Genomic DNA, 20,695 nt, shown 5'->3' on the forward strand with positions numbered 1-20,695 from the left:
AAATTCTTAGTTGATAACCCATTCTACAATTTGAGATAAGTCTTTCATATGCAAGATAATGAAATTGATTCTTAAGATTCTGATTTTAAAGCAGCAGCTGTTTTTGTTTGTAATGATCTTCAGGCTACAGACTAGCTTGATTCAACTCTCCATGCTTGTCTGTCCTATGCCAGCCTCTTGTCCTGTGCAATCATCATCCACTTGAGTTTTACATGCTTAACGTATTCATGCCTAGGTCTCGCTCTTACACTTTTTACCCTCCATTAACAAATTCACTAGTCATTGTTGCCTCAGGATGTGTCCTGTCTACTCATATCTTCTTTTAGTAAAGTTGCGTCATAAATTTTTCTTCCTCAATCCATTTCAGTACCTACTGACCCACCAGTTACTCAATAAACCCACACAACCTTCAGCATTCCTCTGTAGCATCACATTTTAAAAGTTCCTATTCCCTTTGTGATTGATCATGTTTCACTTCTGTACATGATTACACTCCATACCAATACTTTCATGAAAAGACTTCCTTACACAAATTCTGAAATCCTTTTCTTGCTACTGTATTCCATATCCTATCTACATGATCCATCATCAGTTATTTTGTTGCACAAATAGCGAAACTCATCTACTACTTTTAGTATCTCATTTCATAATCTAATTCTGTGAGTATCACCTTGCACAATTACAATGTTATCAGCAAACCTCAAAGTTTTTATTTTTTCCCTTCTGAACTGCAATTCCCTTTCCAAATTTCTCTCCCCCGTTTCCAGTACTCATTGCTCAGTGTTCAGATTGGATGGCATCATTGATAAGCTATGACCCTGTGTCCCAGTCCTCATCAACCACTGATTCTTTTGCATGTACTTTGTCTTGTATAACTGAATCATATATTTTTAAAAGGGTTTCAGCTCCTAGTATGGTGATTTTGGTTTTTCTGTTGCTTCACGCTCTACATGTGTAACTCAGCAGACAGACATCTGCCAGTGTAAACTATCTAAGAATCCAATAAACAAACAATTTCATTTTAATGACTCTGCCTCTTTTAAAATAAAGCTTAGATAGTAGCTCTGACAATGCTACATATCATTTAATACTTTCTACCCACACCATAAAAATAGTATTATCAGTAGTGTTCACAAGAAAATAATATGTTGCAATTGTATTATAGGTTGGCAGTAGTTTTTATCAGTTGTTTATAGTACAATGAGTGCTTCCAAGATTATACCACAATAATACATTTAGCCTCAGATAATTGCTCAGCATAGAATAATAATCACACACTCAACAGATCTGTTGTATGTACCTGATTCTGGGAAATTCAAGAATATTCAATATTAATTTCCAGTGAGAGAACACAGGTTTTTTACCCTGGGATAGACTCTTCAGCATTATAAAAAGGACACTAAGGAAACATGACAGATTCGTTTGATGTGCATGATGTTGAAGGGGCGATGCTTACAAGTCTGAAACCAGGTAAATTTCTCATTCCATCAGAAAAAGTTCCAGGTAAGTCAAATACAATCAGTGACTTGGAAAAACTCCAATGTTATCTGCCTGACAAACACTTGTCCTTCTCTGAAGAAATTTTGACATGACCTGTAAAGAATGACAGTCAAGATGATGACACACAGACTACTGTTGTGGAATGCTGCAGTAGTATTATAAAATGCAGAACTGTATATTTACATTGTATGCAATTTCTGTATCTTTTAAATGTATTTTAAGACATCAATTTTGAGCTTTTAATAATTAATTACATTACCAAAATATAACATCAGAATTTCAGTCTGTTGTCTGACAATTATATACTGCAATAATGCCAATAAAGATGCTCATCTAAAATTATTATACACACTAAAATGTTGTTCTCAATTTTGCACAAATTTATTTTGGTACAAGTTGTAAATATCCTTTTGAACTGCGTATTTTATCCCTGCCAGCTTCAAAATTTCAGAGTTAGTCCATTTAACATTGTCAAAAGCTTTCTCTAAATCTATAAATACATTGCCTTGCAAATTCCCACATTTCTGCAGAACACAAACTGATCAGTCCTGAGATCAAATTCAGTCAGTTTTTCATTCTTCAGTAAGTAATGTGCGTCACTATTTTGCAACCAAGACTGATGGTCCAATAGAATTCACACCCATTGACACTAGCCTTCTTTGGAATTATTGTATTATTCTTGAAGTCTGAGGGTATTTCCCCTGTCTAGTGTATACTAGCATCAGGAGGAATACGTTTGTTATGGCAGGCCCACTCAAGCATCTAAAACAATTAGCGAGAATGTCATGTACTTCAGGGGACATTTTTCCACCAACATTGTTCTGCACCCTGTCACATTCTTCTTGCAGTGCTATACCCCCATATCATCATCTACTCTCTCTTCCCTTTCCTTTATCTTCAAGTTCACTTTTGTTGTATCACTTTTCTACATAATTGTTCCATCTACTGGCTTTCCCTCCTTTGAATAGTAATGGCTTGCCATCTGAGCTCATTACCTACTCTACATCTTATTCATACAGCTACTTCTCTTTTCTCCAAAGATCTCTCTAGTTTTTGTATACCTGGCATATATCTTTCCCCTAATTATGCATGCGTCTAGCTATTCCTGTTTTGCCATTTTGCATTTCCTGTCAGTTTCATTTTGCAGATATCTTCATTTCCTTCATTAAATGCATTTTATATTTTCTCCTCACATCATTTAATTATTGTGTTATCCAAGGATTTCTATTTCAATTTTTCCGTATTTGATTCTCTGCTACTTTCACCACATCATCTCACATGACTACCCATTCATCTTCTATTGTATTGCTTTCCCCTGCTTCAGTCCAATGTTGCCTAATGTTCTTTCCGAAACTATCAACAGCCTCTGGTTATTTCAGTTTATCTCGGTCCCATCTCCTTCATTTCCTTCCAGTTTGCAATTTATTTAGCTTTAATCTGCAAATCATTACCACTAAATTAAGACCACAGACCACATCTGCCTCTGGAAATGTCTTACAATTTTAAAATCTTAGACTGCAGACTCTCGTAGTTAGTGTTTACTTCAGTAAAAATTTATAATTTTTTTTCTGTGCTTCGTACAAAATTGTACCAGGCCACTTCCTCTCTCATTTTTTCTTCCTGTCCATGTTTTCCTACAATTTTTCCTTCTCTTATTACTAAATTCCAATAACTGATCATAATTAAATTTTCATCTTCCTTAATTATCTGAATGATTTCCTTTACCTCATCATACATTCTTTACACCTCTATCATCTGCAGAGCCAGTTGGCATGTAAACTTGGATGTTGGCTATTTATCTGCATTGGCTATGATAATGCTTTCACTGTGCTACACATGGTAACTTCTGTGCATTCAAATTTTGTTATTCGTTATTAGGTCTACTCCTTTTTGTTGATCGGACCAGAAGTCCTGTTCTTCCTGCCACCTTACTTCAATAATTCCCATCATATCTGCCTCCAACCTATCCATTCCCCATCTTAAATTCTCTAAGCTACCTGCTTAACTACAAGATCTGATAATTAATGCTCAGATGACATCTTCCTTAGTGGTCCCCACCTGGAGATCCAAATGTGGGCCATTTTACCTCTGGAAGATTTTACAAAAGAGAGAAGAAAATCATCACGGAAATCGCTGCTGCCCATCTTTAGTCTAAACTCTTCCCAGATACATTTTTGTTGTGATTGGAACTGTTGTATGGCTGTCTGTCGTGTTGAGACCCACACGCATCCCACCCCGGTAAGATCCGTGGTTCATGGAATACAATGGTACAATTCACAGTATCAAAAATTTTACTGGTATTCAGAAAAGTGAGGGGGGGGGGGGGGGAGGGGAAGAGAGAGAGAGAGAGAGAGAGAGAGAGAGAGAGAGAGAGAGAGAGAGAGAGAGAGAGTGTGTGTGTGTATGATGGCGCAAGAGAATCTCTATCCAAAACACTGCTGTGGATGAGCACCGTACGAGGTTAAGGGGAAATATCAAACCTATCTCAAAAGTGTGCTTACCAGTCTTGTTTAAGAATTTAAAATAATCGGCCAGAAATTATTAAGAATGCGAAACATATACATGCATTTAAAAAGATGCTGAAACATTTTATTGAAGGATTGTTTTTACAGTTTGTCAGATTATGAGTAACAAAGCAGAATAATTCTTTAGTATTATTGTACTGTGCAATATGTCCAACATATGTACGTACGTACATCTAAGATTTACTGGACAAATAAATAAAATAAACATGAATTTCTTTTGGATCATTCATTATTTCATAATTTTCTTTTAACACTATGCTGTTGTGTTCATCGTACTGCTCTTCCCACTCTTTTTTAAACATTATTGCCCTGATTGTTTTACTTTTACAATATACTTATTTGATAGTCCTGTTTCAGATATTAGGTTAGTGAAAGCGTCCCTGGATTTTTCCTGGTTAGCCTATATAATAATCTTTCATGTTCTCTCCCAGGGCAATGATTTCAGGAGAAAACTTATCAGCTTTGTTTAGCTTTTTTACTACAAGACAAGCTAGGTTTGAAGTCTCATTGAATAACTTGTCAGATTTGTCACATTTACAACTTGCATCATGTGTGTTGTGTACTAGTTCCCATTTTTCATTTTCTGATGCTCCATTACATTGATACACAAAAGAAAATTTAAGTGCATTAATTTATCATCTTTTTGTTATGTCAACACTCCCTACATCAGATTCTGTAGCAAGCACCCATTCTATGGTCAGATATGTAGTTTTTTAATATGGTTATGTGCACTTTCCCCTCTGTTATGAGGACATGAACCACAGACAGTGCTGAGGTGAAGCAGCTTTCATGCAACAATACAGTTATCCTTACTGTATGTGAAATCCCAACGGTATCTCTTGGAGTTGCCAGACAAACATGTTATTCCTGAAGATGGGCAGCAGGCTTTTCAGTAGTTGCAGAAGCAACAGTCTAGATGATTGACTGATCTGGCCCTTTAACACTAGTTAACATTTCCTTGCTGTGGTGATACCATGAACAACTGATAGCAAGGGAAACTAAAATCATTATTTTTTTCCCCAAGGACATGCGGCTCTATTGCATGGCCAAATGTTAATGAAATTCTCTTGGATAAAATAGTCCAAAGGTAAAACAGTCCCTCATAGAGATCTCCAGGTGGGGGCTACTCAGGAGGATGTAGTCATCAGGAAAAAGAAAACGGATTGGAGCATGGAAGGTTAGAGCCATTAGTTAGAACACTTAAAAAAGGAAAAGGATAAGTTGAAGTCAGATATACTGGCAATTAGTCGAGTACAGTGACAGAGTGAACACAACTTCTAGTCAGCTGATTAGAGTTATAACCACAAAATCAAATAGGGGCAATGCAGAAGCATGCCTAATAGTGAATAGGAAAATACGAGTCTGAATAACCTACCATTAGCAGCATAATGAATGCATTATTGTAGCCAAGATACATATAAAGCCAACACCCACTATAGTAGTACATGTTTATATGCTAAATACCTCTGCAGATGAAGAGATTGAAAGAATGTATGATGAGATTAAAAAGCTATTCAGACAGTTATGGGAGAGGAAAATTTAATTGCGATGTGTGATGAATTTGGTAGTAGAAAGAGGAAGACATGGAAAAAAGTAATAGGACAATATACACTGCGAGAAGGGGATGAAAGAGGAAGCCACCTGGTAGAATTTTGCACAGGACATAATTTAATCGTCACTAACATCTGATTTAAGAATTGTGAAAGAAGGTTGTATACATCAAGAGACCAGGAGACACTGGAAGGTTTCAGAATGATTATGGAAAGAAAAATATTTTTGAACCAGATTTTAAACTGTGCAATATTTCTAGGGGCAGATGCAGACTCTGACCATCACTTAATGGTTGCAAACTGTAGATTAAATCTAAAATATTGCAAAAAGGTAGAAAATTAAGGTGGGTTCTGAAGAAGTTGAAAGAAGAAGGGGGTTGTTAACAATCTGAAATGGAGCATTAGACAATCATTGATTGAAAAATTGGAAAAGAATATAGCAGAAGATGAATGGGTCAGTGGTAGAGGATCAAACAGGTAAAAATATAAGGCCTAGAAGAAATCTCTGACTGCAATAGGAAATCCACACAGATTATAAACACACACAATGATCAGCCAGAACATTATGACCACCAATCTACTACCAATATAAACCTGTCAAGGCCATAGCAGCATCACCTGCCAAGCAATGACTGCTCGTCAGACAAATGCACAGTGCATGTAGTATCGATGAGCCTGCTGTCCGTGTGTGCAATGAAGGCTTGCGATCTATAGGAGCTGAGTTTAACCGAGGACAGATTGTGATGGCCCACAGGTTTGGCACGAGCATTTCACAAACTGCACTGCCACAAGGCCACAGTGATGCTGTTATTGTGCCAATGATAGACATACTAACTATTAGGTGGATAGCTGTATTTTTCTGACTGTTCAGAGAGAGAGAGAGAGAGAGAGAGAGAGAGAGAGAGAGAGAGAGAGAGGGAGAGGGAGAGAGAGATCTACATCTACATCTACATGACTACTCTGCAATTCACATTTAAGTGCTTGGCAGAGGGTTCATCGAACCACAATCATACTCTCTCTCTACTATTCCACTCCCGAACAGCGAGCGGGAAAAACGAACACCTAAACCTTTCTGTTTGAGCTCTGATTTCTCTTATTTTATTTTGATGATCATTCCTACCTATGTAGGTTGGGCTCAACAAAATATTTTCGCATTCGGAAGAGAAAGTTGGTGACTGAAATTTCGTAAAAAGCTCTCGCCGCGACGAAAAACGTCTATGCTGTAATGACTTCCATCCCAACTCGTGTATCATATCTGCCACACTCTCTCCCCTATAACGCGATAATACAAAACGAGCTGCCCTTCTTTGCACCCTCTCGATGTCCTCCGTCAATCCCACCTGGTAAGGATCCCACACCGCGCAGCAATATTCTAACAGAGGACGAACGAGTGTAGTGTAAGCTGTCTCTTTAGTGGACTTGTTGCATCTTCTAAGTGTCCTGCCAATGAAACGCAACCTTTGGCTCGCCTTCCCGACAATATTATCTATGTGGTCCTTCCAACTGAAGTTGTTCGTAATTTTAACACCCAGGTACTTAGTTGAATTGACAGCCTTGAGAATTGTACTATTTATCGAGTAATCGAATTCCAACGGATTTCTTTTCGAACTCATGTGGATCATCTCACACTTTTCGTTATTTAGCGTCAACTGCCACCTGACACACCATACAGCAATCTTTTCTAAATCGCTTTGCAGCTGATACTGGTCTTCGGATGACCTTACTAGACGGTAAATAGGTGAAAGGAACTGTTTGTGAACTGCAAATGGTGGATTTTGTAGCAGCGGTAGTGTTGAAAGCGGGGGAAAAAAAAATTTGTGCGGATGGATGTGTTTGTGTATGCGAGTGTATACCTGTCCTTTTTTCCTCTTAAGGTAAGTCTTTCCGCTCACGGGATTGGAATGACTCCTTTCCCTCTCCCTTAAAACCCACATCCTTTCGTCTTTCCCTCTCCTTCCCTCTTTCCTGATGAAGCAACCGTTGGTTGCGAAAGCTTGAATTTTGTGTGTATGTTTGTGTGTCTATCAACTTGCCAGTGTTTTCCTTTGGTAAGTCACATCTTCTTTGTTTATAGGGGTCTATGAAAGGGAAACGACTTTGAAGTCACTATTATACAATGGTAAGAGAAAGCATATGAAGCTGAACATGAAATGGGAGATGATATGATGTTACAAGGCCCCAGGTGTACACAACATTCCCTCAGAATTGCTGATATCCTTGGGAGAGCCATAAGAAAGCTATGCCACCAGATGTGTGAGGGGAAATAACCTCAGACTTCAAGAAGAATGTAGTGAGGTCAATTCCAAAGAAAGCAGCTGCTCACTTAACTATCAGTTTAACATCATGGATGCAAAATACTGACATGAATTATTTACAGGTGAATGGGAAAACTAGTAGAAGCTGACCTCATGGGAGAGCAGTTTGGATTCTGGAGAAATGTAGGAGTATGTGAGGCAATATTGACCATACAACTTATCTTATAAGATAGTTTACAGGAAGTCAAACCTACATTTATATCTTTTACAGATTTAGAGAAAGCTTTTGACAATGTTGAGTGGAATACAGTCTTTGAAATTCTGAAGGTGGTAGCAATAAAATACAGGAAGCAAGAGGCTATTTACTTGGACAGAAACCAGATGGCAGTTATAAAAGTTGAAGGGCAAAAAAGTGGAGCAGTGGTTGAAAAGGGAAAGCGACATGGTTTTAGCTTATCCCCAATGTTATTCAATTTGTACATTGAGCAAACAGTAAAAGAAGCCAAATGACAATTTGGAGAAGGAATTGAAGTTCAGGGAGAAGAAAAAAAGTCCTTTATTTTTGCCAATGACACTGTAATTCTGCCAGAGACACCAAAGCATTTGGAAGTGCAGTTGAATTGAATGGACTTGTCTTGAAACGAATATGTAAGTTAAACTGTAACAAAAGTAAAACATGAGTAATAGAATGGAGACTAATTAAACTCGGCAAGACTGTGGGAATTAGATTATGTTTTGAGGCAATACAGTAAGTTTTGCTATTTGGGCAGCAAAATAACTGATGATGGCCAAAGTAGAGAGGATATAAAATGCAGACTGACAATGGCAAGAAAAGGGTTTCTGAAGAATAATTTGGTTGTTTGATAGTCTTTTCTGAAGGTATTGGACTGTAGCCTTGTATGGGAGTGAAACATGGATGATATGCAGTTCAAGCAAGAAGAGAACAGGAACTTTTGAAATGTGTTGCTAGTGAAGAAGCTGAAGATTAGATGGGTAGATCATATAACTAATAGGGAGGTACTGAAGAGAATTGAGGAGAAACGGAATTTGTAGCATAACTTGACTAAAAGAAGGGACTGGTTGATAAGACACATGATGAGGCATCAAGGAATCTTCAATTTAGGACTGGAAAGTAGACTTGGCTACTGTTTCTATGTTTTGATACAGTGTATTGATACGTGGAACTGTTTCAGTGTTTCAGAACAGCTGTGGTTCATTGTTTCGAAACAGTGGTGTTTCATTCAGCCCCTGTCTCGGATAACTGCACCAAATTCGATCTGGAGCCAGACACAGAAACTGTACCGTTGTTTCATAATAAGGCTGTTTCAGTCCACCTGCACTTGGAACGGACTAATTGTATCGAAACAGTGGTTTCATTCCGCTCTGTGTCGTACGAGATTTGGGCTCAGCACAGATACTGAAACACAACATAACACTTCATGAAACACTTTCAAGAATGTCGAAATCTTTTTGACAAGCAATAGAATGAAGCTTAAGATATCCGAAAATAAAGCTTTGTTTCTAGCTGACTGTCCTATTATGAAATGGCGCAACATCTGATTTATAAACACTAACCAAACAATAAAACAACGAATACTATTCACATTCAAAATAATAAATATGTGAATATCGTTCTATTAAATTACACTTTTTTTTTTATAACATAGCTTCTCTTTTCATGTACAGTAATCGTATTAAGAATCGCAAGTAAGCCTACAACATTTTGAATAAAAAAAAAGGCGTAGAGTCACAGTTATTAGACATATACATACATTTGATCTAGGTATAATTGCAAGCAATCTGTTTGGCATATCACTGTTAGCGTAATGGTGTACGGGAAGGGCTGGGAAGCATGGTGACTAAATAGTAACAGTTCGAAACACCTTGAAAGACAAAATTTTTTCTGTATTTTTTGTTATTTATTCGAATTATTTGGCGTTATTTGTGAGTCTATAGTCACTGTGCCTATTATCCACAATTATTCCCTTTGTGTGCATGGAAATTAGCAGGATGGGTATATTACCCATACTTACGGAATGTGGGAATCCCAGTAGCAAATCCATTGTTTCTGCAGTTTGCTCCTACCTCCAGTTCCGTTCGTGGTGGTTCTTCTGTCTTCAGCTATAGCTGTCCTCAGCCAATTGAAAAGTATGAAAGTCACATGATACAAAAGCAGCGCATTTGCTGCAGGAAATACAAAACTGCCAAGACGCCCAAGTGATAGTTTCATACTTTCTGCGAAATGATTAGCGCTTTTGCACCCCATTTGTGTTTATATGGACATACTTATACAGTAGACGTTCAAGATGATAAAATGTGTAGGTTTATTAGATCACAAAACACAACCTGTTTCACTGTTTCGAAAAAGTTAAGTGTTTCAGTTTGCCCATCTCTACTGGAATGATGTGAACGAGGGGAGTGGGGGGATAACCAAGGGGGACCACAATATGAAAACAGTAAGGTGTTTAAAATGGATGTAGGTCACAGTTATTACTCAGAGATGTAAAGGCATGCATAGGTTGTTAGAGTAGCACAGAGAGTTGCATCAAACCAGTCTTTGGACTGAAGACAGCAGCAGCAGCAGCAGCAGCAGCAGCAGCAGCAGCAGCAGCATCTACAATAATTCTTGCACATGCAGAGTTTATATGGTTGTAATTATAAGACTGTAATAAGTCAACATTACATTAATTATTCATGCTATTATTTAATTAATCTAAGTTGATGTGTCCAACAAATAAATTTCTTATACCCTCATGTTTTGTCCATCAAGTCCTCTAGACAAAAAAATGTCCAAAGCTGCTTCCAGGTGATGTATACTGTGCTGTTATGACCAAGCTGTTTTTCCCTAGTTTGTAATTTCTTGGCACGACCCAAGTACCATTTTGGTACATGGGTCATCAATACATTCTACTTTTTCACATACTGTATCATTTCTGCAATAAATGCCTGTCCTTCCACATGTCTCTCTTTCCACAGAACAAGTTTACAATAGTGTAGTTATTTAGCCTGTATCCATATGTTTGATCTTGCATGTAATCGAGTTCCCTCATGATGATGAAATTTGGTTTAGTTTCAGTAAGGCATATGTCCAATGTAATTGTATATCATTTTTGGTACAAGAAATTAACTTCATTTTTTAGATTATCAATACCACTTCTATGGGTTAATTTACTTTTACTATGATTATATATATATAAGGTTTCCAAGACTTACCAAGCGGGAAAGCGCCGGTAGATAGGCACAATGAATAAATTGCGCCTATCTACCGGCGCTTTCCCGCTTGGTAAGTCTTGGAATCTTTGTTTTTAATATATTTTTCCCATGTGGAAGTTTCTTTCTATATATATGTTGCAAAAGCTAGAAATTCTGTGTGTGTGTTTGTGTGTTTTATTTATTGTACCTATCTACCGGCGCTTTCCCGCTTGGTAAGTCTTGGAATCTTTGTTTATTAAAAACAAAGATTCCAAGACTTACCAAGCGGGAAAGCGCCGGCAGACAGGCACAATGAACAAAACACACAAACACACACACAGAATTACTAGCTTTTGCAACCGATGGTTGCTTCTTCAGGGAGGAGAGGGAAAGACGAAAGGATGTGGGTTTTAAGGGAGAGGGTAAGGAGTCATTCCAATCCCTGGAGCAGAAAGACTTCCCTTAAGGGAAAAAAAAGGACAGGTGTACACTCGCGCCCACACACACACACACACACACACACACACACACACACACACACACACACACATATCCATCCGCACATACACAGACACAGACACAAGCAGACATATTTAAAGGCCTTAAAACCCACATCCTTTCGTCTTTCCCTCTCCTTCCTGAAGAAGCAACCATCGGTTGCGAAAGCTAGTAATTCTGTGTGTGTGTTTGTGTGTTTTGTTCATTGTGCCTGTCTGCCGGTGCTTTCCCGCTTGGTAAGTCTTGGAATCTTTGTTTTTAATATATTTTTCCTGGGAAAAATATATTAAAAACAAAGATTCCAAGACTTACCAAGTGGGAAAGCGCCGGTAGATACTCTTTGCCTTTAAATATGTCTGCTTGTGTGTGTGTGTGTGTGTGTGTGTGTGTGTGTGTGTGTGTGTGTGTGTGTGTGTGTGTGTGTGTGTGTGTGCGCGCGCGCGCGCGCGCGCGATTATATACCTATCCTTTTTTCCCCCTAAGGTAAGTCTTTCCGCTCCCGGGACTGGAATGACTCCTTACCCTCTCCCTTAAAACCCACATCCTTTCATCTTTCCTTTTCCTTCCCTCTTTCCTGAGGAAGCAGCCGCCGGTTGCGAAAGCTCGAAATTCTGTGTGTGTGTTTTATTCATTGTGCCTATCTACCGGCGCTTTCCAGCTTGGTAAGTCTTGGAATCTTTGTTTTTAAAATTATATATATATTATCCCTACTGTCTTTATTATGGAAAATTTTGTTTAAGCCTTTGGTCTCCACAATGCAGATACTGGGCACCTCCTCATACTCTTATTTAAATCCCTGCTGTCTGGGCAGTGTGTACTCCACAGAGAACTGCACGAGACTTTTTGTGGAAACAATGAGGTCACTGACTAACACTTTGAGTATACATTAATACAAAACATACACTTTCATTCAAATATATTTATATAAGTATTACAATATTAAATTTTTCACTTTGTCACTTTTTAACCCTTCACAGTGGACTGTTTCCATCACCATTTCACTCAACTGTTTACAAATGAATAACTGTCATCATCAAAAACATGGACATCAAAATCATGCCATTCTCATTTTCACCAGCATTCTCACAAAGCAGTTTTTCCTTCAAAACTTAAGTGTATTCCATGTTTGGTATGTGTCTTTCCAGTTTACCTTCCTCTACTATTTGACATTTTTGAAACTAAGTACATTTGTTTCAGTTGAACGTTTCACATCTCACTGGTGATACAAAACTTGCATATCAGGTCATACCTAATAGGTAACATTGTAACAGTTGTATTCAGAGGTTTCTTAACTCCTGCCAAGCTTCTGCTGTGATTGTCCATTAAGAAAAGCACACTGTACCATTTACATGATGGGCTCTTAGTACCGTTTTCACTGGCTTTCATTTCTGTTTCTCCTGTTCCACCAGCGCGATGTTTATCGCTACCTAAATTTTTTAATGCTGTATAACAAGTAAATGTAATGTAAGATAGTAATTTGTACATGTAGTCTGAATATTAATTTTTAATAGTTTAATTTGCCAATGTAACACGCAAACGCCGACAAAATTTATTCCACTGCATGTGGTCAACATTAAGTAAGGAATCTTAATTTGAAATTGGTACCAAAGTACATGCCTGTTAAAATATTTACCTCACAGTATTAGCATCAGGTTAGTTAACTTTGGTAAATAATGACACAAATAAGTTAGAGCAAAATATATTTCATCTTTCAAGTAAGTTATGATACAATTTTTACACATATAATTTACAGTTATTTGAAGATAAGAAGTGGTTATGTACATCCAATACCACAGTAGTTTTGCATCACATGTACTTTCTGCAAATTACAGATCTGTGGCTCTGCAATAACATTAATAGTCTCATGATATTTGTAGTTATTTATGGTCCACAGTAATGATATCAAACAAACAAGCGCACACACACACACACACACACACACACACACACACACACACACACACACACACACACCTCTAAATGTTTATGGTAATCGAATGTATGACAAGAGTGAAGCCAAATACATTTTCCAACATAAAAAGATTATCTGTTAAACAATTTTAAACAACAAAAAATTCAAAAATTTAACAATCTGCTTAACAGTTGAGGTAGAAATGGTAATTTATTCAAGTAAAAGTTTAATTTGTGGAGCAAACAGCTTTCCATGTCTTTGGTTTATCTTTACAAAACTCATTATCTCAATTTTTTATCACAAGAAATGCCATTTGACTTTGATACTGTCAAACTCTACACAGACATTAATAAACAAGTAATTATTAATTCATGGTGTAGGAAACTGTACAGTGGCATATATCACTAAACAAATTAGAAACAACAAATGAACTGAATTCCATATAAGGTTGTGGCTTTGTAAGGATATTACTATTCTTTCTCATTTCTGAACAATACATAATGTACAATCTGCATATGTATCACAGACTATGATTCCTTTGTTAAAGTTTTCGTTGTTACAGCAAACTGAGCTTGATATAGTGAAATATCATTACAATACATATGCAGTGTTATACATTTTACTGAAATTAATAATGTTATGACCTGTGTCACTATGCATATTCATTGTCCACTAATTAAGGAACTGAAGGCATTCAATTTACATTCTTTTCACGGTTTCCCAGAGGCATCTTGTAAATTAAATTACAGTAAGGCCGTACAGGATATGCAGTCTGCAGTATTTCACGGTTCCATACAGGTGAAATACGAGTTTTGTCATACAATAATTACTAACAGACAAATACATTAAGAAAATAATTAAACACTTTTCCTTTTCAGATCATTTAATGATCTAATGCCTCTATAAGTATCACCCCAAATAGCAAATCCATACAGTTTATAAAGGACCTGATATAATTTTGGATGAAGCATTCAGATTTCTTACATTACTAGAACCACCAAGAGGTTGTAGAATTTTATTCCAAGGTCAGTACTCCAAGTGCCTGGCATACAACTTCATTTCTATCTCTATATTTCAGTCTTAGGAGCATTTCATAGCTCAAAGTACAGATTATGGTTATAGACTCAGGATAAACTTAACAATTGTCATATATAAATTACCAGTTTCTCATCATTGGTTTCTAAAAATAGACTGTGAGGTTAGCTTGTTCTGAATCCTGCTCTCCTGTAATGGGGGTTACACTTACATCCGGGTCAAGCTCCGTCTGCAAAAGAACATGTCTGTCATTGCAAGTAACAGCCAGATACAATGAATAATAACTGATGTGAAGGTTAAAAATTATGTTTAATTTCTTTGGAATTGCCAGCTAAGCTACAGTCACAACTACAAACAACAACATCACATATCTTAGTAATTTTTAAACTGTTTTGTCCTTGAAGTATAATTATTGTACCCTACAATCTGGTTTCAGTAATTAACTTTCCAATGGGGTGGATAAAGACAGTAGGACCCTAATTGATAATGTTTTCTTTGATGAGGTTCAAAGTAAGAAAATAAGTGTTCACCTGGCAACAAATGCTCTCCCTGATCATGATGCACAGTTATTTAGGTTAAATAACATAGTACCTCAGTTTAAATCAGTTAGAATAATTAATAATTTCAGAAAAATGTTTTTAAGAATAGTTTACAGGAGATGACCTGGAATGTAATTTACAATCAACCAAATGGTAACAAAGTTTAATCTATTCCAAGATAAATTCATATAATTATTTTAAAATAGCTTTCCACATAAGCTAATCATAAAGGACACTAAACAGCCATGTAAAAATCCATGGATCTTTTAGCAAGAATAAGTAGGGGTCTTGCAGTAGTTACACACAACAAAAACTAATTGAAATTATTAAAAAAGATTATAAAAAGATCAAAGAACAAGCACATAATGTCAGAAATCAGTACTTCTGATTAGAATGCTAGTGTCATCAGCAAAAATTACAGCTTTTTAACTGTCCTTTAATGTCACTGGAGTATCGTGTGTGTAGGGCTAAATAAGAGAATGATCCATGACCAATCCTTTTGGGACTTCACATGTTGCGTTGGCTGCCACCGCCCCCCCATCCCTTTCCTGTAGAAAGGCGTTTTATTCCCAACATACACCCTGTCAATTGGATGCACCAATTTCTTTAATTTACAGCTTCTGAACCTCTTGTGAAAGTGACCTACAGAGAACACTCTAGTAGTTTTTGTCTCTTGATCTATTATTCCCCTTTTACTCGCAGACCTTGCCAGATGCCAACTGTAAGACAGTTGGTAGTTGTTTTAAAAGTATCCACAGAACCTTCATACATTTGCAAGTACGTACATTTCACTGTCTCAGTACTTAAATTTGTTTCCTTCTCAGTCACCCACCTTGGGGATTTGAGGTGCTGCTGCTTCATCATCCCAACTTAGTTTCTTGACACGCCTGGGAATAGATCCAGCTGGCCACCCAATACCTCTAGTTGAGTCAGATGGAGGCACTGGTGGTGAAGGAACTGTAGGTGGTGCTGGAGCTACTTTACTTGTTGCAGATCGACCACCAACTGCACAAACAAATATCTCCAATAGTTAGAAGTGAGTAAGACATTGTTATGCTATAAAATTTTATGTAGCATGTTAAGTACAATAAAAAATGAAATTCATTCCCAGCTACAGCAACAGAAAAATTAAATTTTGAAGCAAGAGGAACATTAATATTACTATAAGCAAAAGTACTCGCAGCTTTTTTTTTTTTTTCAGTACATAATGGAATCTTTCGTCAAAAATCACCCGCAATGTGCACCTTTTTTTTATTTTAGAGATGGGTCTAGGCAACAGGGGAATCTGGTAAATCCCCTACACAGGACACAGGATATCACATTCACACAGTCCAGTCAGTATAGTTGAACTTTGCATTTTGTAATGAAAATCTGTCCTCACAGTCGCTAGAGAGCATGCTATCATAATGAGTGTAAGGAAGTGTCACAATGGTCAGCAAATATATTATTGTTGCACAAACAGCTTACAATGAACTGAAACACACTATTCACTAATGGTTACCGTAGTGATGCAACACACAGTATAGATCAATTCCCACATTTAGCAGTTACCAGTGAAAGTACTGATGGTCCAGTCTTCCAGCACTTACAGCTTCAGACCTAGAGAGCCAAGATACCAACATTTTTAAATATCTTGATCAGTCTATTGGTACATAATGGGAAACACAAATGGTGTGATACAGTGTTGAAGAAGGAAATGTAAAGTTCCTACAAACCATGGATCAATGAAGACACAATCAGTAAAATATTAAAAAAGAAAATATTCCTGCATAAATACTGATAAACTATAAGAAGTGCATTACTCAGGTTGTATCTGTATGCCATAGGCCTATTAATGACCATTCATCTACACTGGCGTTGATTCAAGGGAACAAACGAAAATCATATTCCCCCCCCCCCCCCCCCCACATCGAGATCGAGAGAGAGAGAGAGAGAGAGAGAGAGAGAGAGAGAGTGAGAGAGAGAGAGTGAGAGAGAGAGTGAGAGAGAGAGTGAGAGAGAGAGTGAGTGGACAGTAGGAGATAGAGAGAGGGGGAAGGGGGAAGAGAGGAGGGAATGCAGGAGGAAGTTGAATGGGGATTTGACTGAGTGATTCATTCATTCATTCAATCAATCATTCACATTGTATTCAGTAAGTACCACGAAGAAAGGGAGCATCCAGGGTTGGGGAAGAAATCAAGTTATGAATTGACATGCAGTAGCAGTCACTGACAGTTACTTCTGTGAGTACCCTAATAATTAATTGCACCTAGTGAAAACCCTGAGATAATAGTGGGAATTACTCCCAGATTAATTAATGTACATAAGGACAAAAACAGCTACTTTTAAAAAAGCCTCTCCTCCTCATTATACAGCATCAGCTGGTGCTGCTTCCATACAACACCCAAAACAAAGCATTTATGTAACTTCTCACATACACAATAGGCCATCTACATCCAGCCAAAGTCAAGATCTGTTTAAATCAATCTAGAGTTATTTATATTTACATCCAAATATTCAGATAAATTGCAAAAGGAATAAATAATGAGGTATCCTTTTATTTTTAAGTGTTTGGGGGTTTTCTGTTTGCTCTTGACATATACAAGTAACCTGTTAGACACTTTTGCAGCAGAATATAAAACTGCACTTCGAAGCTTATACAGGGCACATATTGTAATGGAAATCATTTTCATTGTGAATCTCTAAGTTCATTCCTAGCTCACTTTTTATTAATCACAAATGCTTTTAGAGTGTGCAGTAAAACACTGTTAAGACAATCCCGTTTAAAACATTTTCCCCAAGTAACACATTTCTTGGATGTGTCCCACAAAAAGTTGATAAGAGTTTGTATAAAATATCTCCCACTTAAAGTGATCTTTTTACACATAAGATGCTCTGCTCCTCTCTTTTTATGAAGCTGTAGAAAGTGAAATTTAGGAAATATGCTGAGCTGGAGAAACTTTTAATGCAATGGATATGCCATGCTGTCTGTATTTGATTCTTCGCAGTAGAAAAGTAACGGCTCTAGAAATTTTAAGCAAGAGGAAAATAGAAAATTTTACTACATCTATAAGTCAGCTCAAATGTTTAAAAGACATGCTCCAATCTAAGAATGATGGTACTTCCTTGGAAAATAGTCTCTCAACATTGTTGATGGCTCAGTACGAAAAATGCTTTAAAATCATTTGTAAACTACTATTTAAGTACACAAAACAAGAAGCCTGGATGGTACTGGGTGGTTATAATCGAAGTGCAGCTACACACAAAGGTCTGGTGTGGGTGTAATAATTACATGGCAGAAACACATGGTAGACATTCTAATGTGTTAACACAGAACCAATTTATGCTGGGAAAACATTAGTTCCAGTTTTGGTCATAAGGTGAAAATCTAGTGCTGTGAATGCAAGAAATATGTATAGAAATGTTTCCACACGTAATGGATTAGGAACACGATGTAGCCGAAAAAGACAAACAAATCAGAGAGGCACAATGTTTATCTTATTATCAACTACTGCTTACACAACTTGTCCAGTATGAGTGCCCGAGACATTGATGAGATGCTGCATCAATAAAATGATGTGACCATCAGTTGCTTGTGCAACTGTGGAATCTGAGCAGCGTTTCATGTACACTGGCCTTCAGATCTATGTTGCACACATCTAACCCTCTATTCTTGGTCTGTCCAACTACTACTCCCCCTCTTCCTTTTATACGTTCCAGAGAGAGAGAGAGAGAGAGAGAACATGAATTATCTGAATGGCACAGAAAATGGTAGATGTGATGTACATGTACAGACAGACAAATCACTACACTTTGGAAAAATTGTTAACTTATTCAAGAGAAAGAGATGCAAAAATTAAGCAAGTCATTTATGTATTGGTCTATCTTTAGATCTTATGCAAGCACATATTTTGTTTGACATTGATTGCTAGTGTTTTGGATATATTCCTAAGGGGTATTTTGTCAAATTTTGTTCAACTGGTGCATCAGACGTCACAATCCAGAGCTAGTTGAAGCGCCCTGTCCATATGATAAAAAGCCAAACAATCCTGCAGTGTTTGAATACTGCATCTGTGGTGGTGTACTTGAATCCATCTTGTCAATTAAGCAGTATAGCATTGCAAAGTGATATGAAATGGAATGAGCATGTAAGATAGGTAGTAGGAAAGGCAAATGGTCAACTCTGGTTTATTGTGATGATTCTACAAAAGTAACTCATTTACAAAGGGAACTGTCTATGGCACCCTAGTTCGCCCCATTTTTGAGTACTGCTCAAGTGTTTGACATACCCACTGAGTTAGATTAAAGGAAGCAAGGTATGCTGCTAGATTTATTATCAACACACAAGTATTATGAAATGCTCATGGGAATCCCTCAGGAAAAGAAAACATTCTTTTCATGAAACACTATTGCGAAAATATAGAGAATCAGCATTTGCAGCTGACTGCAGAACAATTTTACTGCTGCCAACACAACAGATAAGAGGTATCAGGGTTCACACAGAAGAATATAAACAGTAGTTTTCACCTCACTTCATCTGCGAATGGAACAGGAAAGATATAGCTAACAGTGGAACAAGGTAGCCTCTGGCACACACCATATGGCAGCTTGCAGAATGTGAATGCAGAAGTAGATTAATTTTGTATCTCTCTAACAGATGATATGGCGAAACTAGTATTGGATGGTGAAGCCTGCAATGACTACCTAAGGTACTGTACTCGCTCTAGTTTCGATGGTCATGTTTTCATTCCTGTGCTTTACACTACTAATAATGCTCCAAACTGCTTTTGGTTTCTATTTGGAATCTACAATTTTCTGTCCATACTGCATGGTTGGTTGGTTTGCTTGCTTAAAGGTGAAGGGGACCAAACTACAAGGTCGTTGGTCCCTTGTTCCTAATAAAACAATGCCACAAGTGTGAGAATAAAACAGATGAAATATATCGCACAAAACGGAAAGAAAGAAAAAGCTACAAGAACAAAGGGAAGGCAACAAACACTAAAAGGAGCAAAAGAGGACAAGAAAACAACAGAGAGATGCTAGAAACAGAAGAGAGTAAAACATGAAAGCAGATTACAGTTGCTGGCCAACCACGAGAATAAAAACGGAAAGCCAGCCACTCTGCAAACACATTAAAACCTCTACCCTAAAAGCACTTGGGTGGAGGACACAGAGGGATAAAGGACGTCTGCTAAAACGTAAAACTAATGCTGCTGTGGAGGCATTGTTGCCCAACATGGAAGGCAGGGTGCTAGGAAAGTTAAAAGTCTGCAGCAGAGTGGCTAAAAGGGGGCAGTCCAGCAAGAGGTGGATGACTGTCATTTGGGAGCCACAGCGACACAGGTGGGTCTTCGCGATGGAGTAGGTAACCATGTGTTAGTCATATATGACCAATGCCGACCCATTAGAGGATAACTGATTCCCTGAGAAAGGGCTGCATGGAAGACTTCCACACATTCATAGTCTCCTTAATGACACACAGTTTGTTGTGCATGCTGTTATGCCATTCTGTCTTCCAAAGATGGAAAACCCTGTGGCGTAAGACAGGTCAGCTTCGGAGATGCCTACCTCCAGAAGTGGTTTCCGCGTTGCCTGTTTGGCAAGTTCATTGCCAGGGATTCCGACGTGTCCTGGGGTCCACAGAAACACCACGGAACGTTGGGACTCTTCCAGGGCGGACGCTACCAGAGGGTGGTGAGGATAGCACTGG

General features: G+C 37.7%; 1 protein-coding gene across 1 annotated transcript in view; it reads right to left on the minus strand.

Moving 5' to 3' along the window:
* Window positions 1-13,203: 13,203 nt before the first annotated feature.
* LOC126337022 (fat-like cadherin-related tumor suppressor homolog) overlaps window positions 13,204-20,695 on the minus strand; it is a 304,620-nt gene continuing 297,128 nt past the window's right edge. Inside the window, exons 18-19 of the mRNA XM_050001295.1 lie at window positions 15,839-16,011; window positions 13,204-14,696 (exon numbers count right to left, since the gene is read on the minus strand). Coding sequence (XP_049857252.1) covers window positions 14,613-14,696; window positions 15,839-16,011 — 257 coding nt within the window. The 3' untranslated portion in view covers window positions 13,204-14,612. The remainder of the gene's footprint in view (window positions 14,697-15,838; window positions 16,012-20,695) is intronic.

The sequence above is a fragment of the Schistocerca gregaria genome, chromosome 2, assembly GCF_023897955.1.
Source record: "Schistocerca gregaria isolate iqSchGreg1 chromosome 2, iqSchGreg1.2, whole genome shotgun sequence".
NCBI lineage: Eukaryota > Metazoa > Arthropoda > Insecta > Orthoptera > Acrididae > Schistocerca > Schistocerca gregaria.